The sequence below is a fragment of the Diadema antillarum genome, unplaced genomic scaffold, assembly GCF_040938485.1.
Source record: "Diadema antillarum isolate AM-2024a unplaced genomic scaffold, OU_Dant_1.0 seq00000925_RagTag, whole genome shotgun sequence".
Classification (NCBI taxonomy): Eukaryota; Metazoa; Echinodermata; class Echinoidea; order Diadematoida; family Diadematidae; genus Diadema; species Diadema antillarum.
The window spans coordinates 189,744-199,179 of NW_027271776.1; the positions used below are offsets into that span (position 1 = coordinate 189,744).

General features: G+C 42.2%; 1 protein-coding gene across 1 annotated transcript; it reads right to left on the minus strand.

Moving 5' to 3' along the window:
• Positions 1 to 2,277: 2,277 nt before the first annotated feature.
• Positions 2,278 to 3,243, minus strand: LOC139741378 (putative nuclease HARBI1). Its single transcript, XM_071651960.1, has one exon. It carries the CDS (start codon positions 3,241 to 3,243, stop codon positions 2,278 to 2,280), a length of 966 nt encoding a protein of 321 aa, XP_071508061.1.
• Positions 3,244 to 9,436: the final 6,193 nt, after the last annotated feature.

The window sequence follows — 9,436 nt, forward strand, 5'->3', positions numbered from 1 at the left end:
GTTTGTTTGCCGACTGTGAAAAAAACGTGATCAATTCGTGTCTGAGCTCGTGTCCAAAAAAAGGGGTGATCAATTTGTGCTTTACGTGTCTCCCTAGTCTATTTGTTGCCTAGCACGAAGCATTACTTTATCACATTATCGCCATGGATTTGGAGAAATGGGCGGGAGGGCTTCTAGGCACAGTCGCGCGCTGTCGCATGTCGTAGATCCTGATACGTGATGTCGAGATTTAGAGTGGCATTAAGGACACTTGAACGGTAGTCTGGTAGCCAATTATGCTGGTACTTTTCTGCACATAAACACACAAAAATACACAACTTCACATGTAAAGACTCAAGATTAGGGGCGCATGCAGATACATAATGTATGAACGGAATTTACACATAAAATTAATGTGTTTTTAGAAACGTAGCGGAAGGTGAATTCAATCTTGATATTTTTTGCATAAAAACAGAAAAATCAGAGTACTTAGATCAGTAAAAAATTTGGACAAAAAAAAAATCAGACATACAAACAAATCTTTATGACAAGCACAAAAGTTATTAACTGTTTAAGTTTAAAGAGTAAGACAAATTGGCAACTCCGCGTGACGTAGGCGTAGGACTGGTGTCGAGTAGTCCTCCATCGGGTTTGTATACACTAAAGTTCACCAGTTGTCATTTTCCTTCCGGGAAAAAATTCTCAGACCTGTTCGTGAAAAGTACCACGTTTTTGCGTGTCCTCCTTGGCGACCAAATTTTGTATATGTGTCTAAATATTTAAGGAAAATCCAAATAAGTTAAATTTTGTGTACAAAGTAAATAAAGTGCTACTCAATAGATACATCACACAGAGTTGCTGATTATTTGTCGTACTCTGTGAATTTTCAACATGTATAACTTTTTCATGTGTCCAATGTCTGGTTTTTATTCTATTTTACAAACTAATTTTTACTAATTGACTTGTGTGATTTTGCTGTTTTCATACAAACAACATAATATCAGAATGGAATTTCCATTTCATGTTGAAAATTGAAAATTGATATGGAAACATGTTCATTGTTTACCTCCCGCTCACGCATTCGTGGTTAAGAGTTAAAGCTAGGCTGACACTTGAACGATTCTGTGGCACTCATTGGCACGACTCGAGTCGTGCCAGTGCGCAAACTAGTCGTAAACTGGCGTGAAGTGTGCGTAAACCCGTCGTGATTGCGTGCCATGTCGGGACGAGAATTTTGAAATGTTCAAAATTTTGGTCACGACAAAATTTTGCGACCGGGTCGTGAACTACACTATGCGCAAACTGTTCGTGAACTCGTCGTGAACTCGTCGAGACGATACGGGAGGATGCGTGGCAGTGCGTGGCAGTGCGCGCCATGCCACGACTGTCATGAACTGCCACGAATAGCTCACGAACAGCTCACGTCGAGTTCAAGAGTAGTTCACGACAGGTTCACGAATTGGTGCGCGTCGCAGCGTGGCCGTGCTTTCCAACTGACACGGTCACGTGTACTTCACGCATTGATGGCACGAGCAGTTCACGACTAGTTTACGCATTTCACGAACAGTTTGCGCATGGCACGAGCAGTTCAAGAACAGTTCCCCTCACCCCCCCCCAAAAAAAAAACCCCAAAACCACGAAATCCTTCATTTCTTGCGTTTCTTTTCCGTTTCTCTTTCTTTTCGTTTCTCTTTTCGTTTACTTCCATTTCTTTGTTTCTTTTTTCTTTCTTTTTTGTGTGAGTGGAGGAGGGGACTTCTTTTCTTTTATTAGCCTATTCGTTTTCATTTCTCCTTTTCTCTTTCTTTTTTTCCTTTTCTTTTTCCGTTTCTTTTTGCGTGTCTTTTTTGTTTCTTCTTTTGTTTCTTTTTTTAGTTTCTTTTTCTCTTTTTCTTTTGTTTGTTTTCGTTTCTTTTTCTTTTTTCTTTTCTTTTTCTTTTTTTGTTTCCTTTTTCCTTTTTTGGGGGGGGGGGGGGGAAGGAGGGGAGGGGAATTTCTTTTTTCGTTGTCCTTTATTTTTTCGTTTCTTTTGCGTTTTTTCTTTTGTTTGTTTACGTTTCTTTTTTCGTTTCTTTTTCGTCTTTTTTGTTTCCTTTTTCTTTTCTTTTTTTTTGGGGGGGGGGGGGGGGGGGGGGGGTGGGGGAATCATCCTTTCTCACTATTTCTTTTCAGTGTTTTACTTTTTTCTGACTTCCTTTATTTAATGTCTTTTATTTTCTATTCCTTCATTACTTTCTTTTTTTTTTGGGGGGGGGGTCGTTTCTTTTATTTCAAAAATGGAACAACTGTGGATGCAGCTCATGGAGCTACTACCATTCTTTCTTGCCAAGGGACAGCACCAGCAGGGGACATGTAGTAATGTGACAGGTGGTCTCGCTGATCCTTTGCATCCTTGTGGGTATGATGGCCGGTTAGAGGCAGCAGCCCCCGCAGGTGTCGGTCAGTCCTCCATCCACCAGGGATCAGATCATGTGTGTCCAGATCTTCGCGGTCCACTTCTGAAATTGCGTGTGGGTATCTGATGAGGATGAGGTTATGCAGGACACAGGCGCACATGGTGATCAGGCTAATGGTGTCGGGGTGCTGATGCATCGTCGTCAAGAAGCAACGGAACCTTTGACACAAAATTCCAAAGGCATTCTCCGCGACACGTCGGGCATGAGACAACCTGTAGCTGTATATGTGTTCTCGTAGGACCTGTGACCGATGGGAGAATGATTTCATCATCCAGGTTCGGAAAGCAAAGGCGTCATGCCCTACGAAGTGATAGGGCACTGGCTGGTCATCATTAGGGAGTGGTTCTGGTTGAGGCACTCCAGCTCTGTTCCCTTCTACAGCATCATGCAGGGAACAGTTACTCCATGCCACTGCCATCAGCACAATGCTGTGGAAGCCCTTGTAGTTGTAGTAGTAAGAACCAGCATTGGGTGGCTTCTTCAGGGCGATGTGCTTGCCGTCCACAGCCCCCAGACAGTTGCGGTAGTTCCATCTAGCGCTGAACCTGGCAGCGACTTCCTTCCACTCCTCTTCAGTTTTGGGGCAGCGCAGCACTTCGTCCTTGTAGACCGCGATGATGGCTTTACACACCTCGGGTATGAACTTGCAGATGGTACTTGCTTCAACCCTGAAGCTGTACTGCAGACTTGGATAGGAATTTCCAGTGGCTAGGAAGCGGAGGGTGGCAGCCAGCTTGAGTCCAACTTGAAGCGATTCCCTCATGAAGGTGGACTGCTTCTGGAGGCGAGGGGTTAACTTCTCAACCATCTCTTGGAACAGGTCAGGTGTGATTCTAAGGTAATTTTTGTAGCCCCTTTGATCTTCCTTGTGGAGTTCAGTCAGTAGACTGTCATACTGTCCAAACTCGTGCCTTCTGGTCAACCATTCCCTGACCCACACTTTCCTTTGTGTCTTTCTTCGAGGTGGGGTTGCCTTTTCTTGCTCTTCTGCCTCTTCAAGCCTTTTCTACTGCTCTTCAACAATGGCTAGAGCAGCTGCCAGGTATAGGCATCTTCTCTTCTCTGCAATGATTGTGTCTCTGGCATTCAGAATGTTGTCTCTTCCACAGCCAATCCAAAAATGACCAGGGGTTTGGGAGGCCCCCTTTTTATAAGGCATGCCCAAGTCGGCACGACACCGTCCGAATTGCGCAAACTCGTTGTGCCAATGCGGGAAGTGCGTAAACTATGCGCAAACTATGCGCAAACTATAAGCGTGAACTCGTCGTGCCAGTTCGTGTCAATGTGGACACTGATGGGCACGCATTTGTGAACTATTCGTGAACTCGTCGTGAACTCGTCGTGAACTATGCGTGAACTAGTCGTGAACAGTGCGGGAGCCTCCCAGTTCGTGCCCCAAAATGGCACGACTTGCCACGACAAAATCGCGGCCAAAAGTCGTGCAAGTGTCAGCCTAGCTTTATACTCACATGGTCACGCTTTTATTATATGACAGACAAATTAGCTCCTCGTTGCGTTCACACTGTGCTTATCTTTATTGATAGGACTCGAAGTAAACCGACAACGAGTTGCCCTCGATGATGATTAGTCCGGGGTGATGCTGTTTTTCCCGGAAGTTCGTTGATCCGAAAATGAAATAAGGTTAATTCCGTACACCTAGATACTCGTTAGTCCGTAAATGAGATAGGGATGATTATTCTAAAGGTAAGATTTTCCGAAGGATCGTTGATATGTGTCACATTGAAAATGCATTTCCAGGTTGTTTCATGGAGATCACCTATCGGTCATTCAACTAGACAAACTTGTTTACGTGTAGGGACAACGAGACAAAGAGTGCGAGTGAGTGAGCGAGAGAGAAAGCGAGAGTGAGAGAGAGAAAGTGCTAGGACAGGTGTAAATGTTTTACAAGTCGCGCCATCGATGACCGAGAGGAGTTCATTTATTTTTGCATGTCAATTAATGTAGAAAGAAAAGACAGGAAATAGCTCCAGTTCCGGGAGAGTGTTGTATAGGTGTTTTCGTTCAAGTCCTTCGAGTTGTATCAAATATTCCAAATGCCTCGAAAAGGAATGTCGTAGTCGAGTAGCAATTTAACAGCAGAGTTGGATCCTTTCGTGGCAGACACCATTTTGATTTCACCGAGAGAACATTGAGTTAGCTCCGTGATGGCAGGAAACCAACCTGCCACACCCAGGCGCCAGTTGGCAAGATAATTTTGTGTCTAAGCCCAATTTCATTTGCGGCCAGGAGCCGTCCGTCCACCTTACCGTCAGCCTGTATACTGGCTGATTAGAGTTCAGATTTTGTTTGCTGCCAGAAGGCGTATTCCAACAGCCTTTGCAGCCTTCCAGTAGACAAGAAGAAGAGGCATTTTGGTTATATTTCACCGGTCATTGGTAAGTTAAATTGCGATTTGATTTCTGCTTTGTCGTGTGTAAGGATGTGAATGTGTTTCAGGGCACCACATATAGCCCCGGAGAACCCCGTGAATAAGTGATAAAGTATATTATAATGGTGTATAAGTTTTGAAAACGATGCGGTGATGTTTGATAAGCTATGCACCGTTATATTTCCAATGTTTGAAACATTCCATTGTGTGAATTTTGTATGTTAATTGGATAATAATGCAGTTCTCAAATTTTCACTGTGATGTCAGGATTTTAAGCTGATAACCTTTTTGTGTGCGTGATTAGAACACACCCCATTGGTATATGTTACATTTGAATAATTTTGTAGATGGCGCCAAGGCCGAGGTCAAGTTTACTCCCAGGCAGACGCATTCCCAGCCGAGTGACTGTCCGCCCCTCGCTAGGGAGAAACTTGGACGCCAGTGAATACGGAACGCGGGTCCTCGCGACACTTTGGAGCTAAAATAGCAACCTCGCATACAAGGACGCTCCACCACGAATTAGTTATGTTCTGGAAGCGAACAGTTTGACAATTCATGTGACTCTGTGGACAACGCAGGTGAGCGATGAACCTGGCGGGTACATGGCACCCTGTAGATATGATTGGTTATGACGTGGAAGTGTCGCTGAAGTAGAGGGATGAAGGTCATGTTAAATTGGTAAAAAGATGAATATAATGTGAACATAATTCGAATATTGGTATTTATACACTCCATGATAATTGCGGGTTAGCACAGAACCCGGATGTAAACGGAAGCAGTGTAATTGAAGACAAGTGTTATAACCGCGGTAAACCGTCGTGCGTGCAGGCTGGTCATCTCAGGATCAGCACTACGGTGGTGTGAACCAAATAGTGTTGCGCTTGATAGCAGATAGTGTATTGTCAGGGATAACGAATTGATAGTGAAGCTGTTATAATTATTCTGAACAAGTGTTAAGCCAAAATTACAGGTGGAACCGGACCAAGGCAGGGTCCCGTTCACAATATGGTTGTCGAATATAAGAGTATTGTAATTTAATCTATCTCACTCAGAATTTTGATTTTGCATTTTATGTTGGTCACAACTTCTTGATTTCAGTCCTGTAAATATTCCACACATGGTTATATTAAACTGTACATTAAAGTGAATGGCACGAGTGTGACTGAGTATTATTTAAGTCCGCCCATGTGACAATATGAAAATCACACACAAAAAAGAAAGGTTCGTCATACCGAAGGTTCGTTAATCCGACCATGGAATAACTTTCGCTATTCCGAAGGTTCGATAGTCCGAAAATGAAATAGGGGCCGGCAGTCCGAAAATGAAGAAGAAGAAAAAAACAAAAGGTTCGTCAATCTCGAATTACAGCTCATCATACAGAAGCTTCCATTATCCGAAAATGAAATAAGGTTCGTTAATAAAAACAAATAAAAATGAAAACATTTCAGTAGTCCAAAAATTAATGATAGGAAGCTATTGCGTTCACACGGGCCATAAAGGGGAACGAAACCCAAATATACAATTACGTCAATTGCGTGAATGCAGAGATATTAGTAAAACATAATACCAGTGAAGTTTGAGAAGAATTGTATCATCCGTTCAAAACTTAAGAAATTCTATAAGTTTCAGTATGGAATTCGCTCGACAAAAAGACTACATCAATTTGTTTCATCAAACATGGAGAACAATTAACAGAAAATATAAAGAAAATTCCACAAAATTTCATATTTCATGAAAGGTACACATTCCTTTCACTTGTTACTGTTGAAGGTAATAACATTCCCCCTGCCTACCTTCTGGAAGAGGTATTCAGAGTGCTTTCTCATCATGCTAGAAAAGTGAAAGCATTTTGAATTAAGAATTTACAAATTTGTCTACACATAACTTGTCTATGCATGACGTCACAAAATGTCGTTGTGTTCTAATCCCACGATGGCTGTACCAAAACTTTAAAACATTCGTAAGTTTGTAACAAATTGTCCGATTTTCATAAACTTTGCTAATATTGCTGCATTCCCTCAATTCTAATGTATGCAATTGGTTGGGTTTTATTCTCCTTTAATGTTAGGAAGGCAGCTTTGTGCGAACCTCTGTTGGCGTATAAATTGGCGATGATCGATGTGTCATGCGCATTATTTGCAAAAAAAAAAAAAAACCAACAACAACCAAAAACTACATGTACATGTCACAATGCATTCAGGCCATATTTACCCATAGTCGTTTGCATAACCCATGGCTCACATTTAGACTACCTTGAGAATTTCTGCTACGTTATTTCCCTCTCATATGGAGGGGAAAACAGGATCAAAATACCTGCTCACAAAAACAGGATACATTTAACCAAAAAAAAAGTACTTTCGGAAAAAAAATCGAAAAAACCCCACTTCATGAGTATCTTTGAAGACATGATGAAAACTTCTCCTTCTCACATACCGGTGGAATTGCTAATAGCAGTGTTTTCATAACAGCTTACTAAACTCTTGTTTTTAGTAAACCTCCAGGGCCAAAGCGTAAATGCACTTTAAGAAATTTAGCCTTGGAAGTATCTTCTTACTCAGCATATGTTCGTCATTCTGAATATCTGAAACGTGCGAGGCAAAGAAGTTGATATGGGAGCGGATTACGAGCGAGTCTGGTCAACTTCGACAGAGTTCGAGTCAGTGGTCCCGCGGCTTCTTCTAAATCTGCGCTACGTTATGCATGGCCACTTAAAGACTTTAATGATGCGTTCCCTCATTACCTCATTCTTCTAACCTCAAGAATCATAAACTATACATCAGGAATGACTTCCGCCTTGTTATTGTATCTAATGAGGTCTTTCTTCATTTCTTTACTTTTTTATAATCTCAGTTATTTCTCATCTGTTTTTGTTCCTGCCTCACCTTTTCGTCTTCTTATTTTCTCCAATTTCTTTTCCTTTTAATCTTAATCAGTGCAGTACCTCTGTGCAATTCGATGATGCTAGCACGCGCTGAATTACACGGTCATTAAAGTGGGTCAAGGAGACATCGCCGCATCGTCGCCGCAACGTCGCCGCACGTCTTTTCTATCTCTTTGGTTTCCAGTAGGTCACGGAGACATCTCTCCAGTCGCGGACAAAAATAGTCTCAGCGACTTCGCTGCAACTGATGGAGACGTTGCGGCCTGGACACCTGCTGGATACTGGGGAAAAGTCTCATTAGGAAAACAACAAAACAAAAACAAATTGAACATTTTAGAATTTCCCGCGACTATCCTTAGACTAGTCTCCAGGAGACGTTGTGGAGACATCGCAGGCACTTGCCACCTAGTCGCCAGGCCGATGACATACCCACTTTAATGCATTTGCAGCCCTCGTAGCAAACAAATAAAGTTTACGGTTTAACGTGACTTCCTTCAAGAGAAGAAGAGGAGAAAGGAAGGAGATGCAGCTTTTATTGGCTTTAGGGATAGAATGCAGTTGAAGAATCTATCGCGATGATTTATCATATCACAATTGCTTACGTAACCTCTTAAGTGTAAACGCTGTTGTCTGATACAGAGCCCCCTTACAATTATCAATTTTCATAGCATGAACATGCTCCCAGTGCATACTTGTCAGAGGGGGTTTCGAACCTACCTGTATATACCTCTGGACTAGAATTTGATAGAGTCTTGTCTAAAACTCCACGCTGTTGCCAAACTATTCTAATTTTCAGTATCGAATCTGCCAGCTGCGTGGCAGGCGGGTATCATATTATTCTGGTCCAAGAGGAAGAGCCCTGCGAGGGACAGACGAGTGCCATTTTGGGGGCAATGAGGCAGATGACAACGACTATTGAGCCGAAATCTATAGGGGGCCCATTGGTACGATTCACAGGAGGAAGATAATCTGTTACACGTGACGTGTTGTTGCCTAGCCAGACTGATTCACAATAACGTCATCTTCATACGGCACTACTGCTATTCAACGAGGATGAGGGGAATTTGCTTCCTGTCACCACAAACTCGCATTACATTTACAGCATACGTTATATGAAGTTAACAAGAAAAAGGCACCGAAGAGTCAGCAATGGTAAAGCTTTACAGTAATAGCGTCCTGCCAGTAATGATTTAGCCCCCGGATATAGCAGTATGCAAGCTGTAATCATTAGTCAGATAAACGTAATGCTATTTGATGTGAAGGAATGTGGTGTTGTGTTCAAATTATGTTGTTTGCAGCTCATTTTTGGTCTCAACATCTCTGCATTTTGAACATAGCATGACGTGATTCTAACGTAATTGTATTTACGGTAACCACGAAAATTAAATATCGCATGAAACTGATATCACAGCGTTAAAAAATGGTAAAGGAATTGACAATCGTTTTAACAATCTCATCGCACACGCATAATATCTTCCACGCGCAAAAAGATCGTACCCAGATATCATTTGAACAGAAAGACGGTAATGGCGCCACGGGAGTCTGACAATTACACTGCGCGACTATAGTGGGAGGGGTATCATGTTTAAATTAGATCATCTCTGGTAAAATCAGAAACATCGACCCCCTCGAGTCAGAATGGGATCTTGTAACAGGCATTGACGAAAGATATATGATTGATTTGATTTGGTTGACTACAATTTAGTAATCTCCTTTTTTTCTTTAGATCTT

Bases quoted from the DNA above. Each gene is read 5' to 3' on its own strand.
- LOC139741378 (XM_071651960.1), bottom strand. From the start codon at position 3,243: ATGGTTGAGAAGTTAACCCCTCGCCTCCAGAAGCAGTCCACCTTCATG.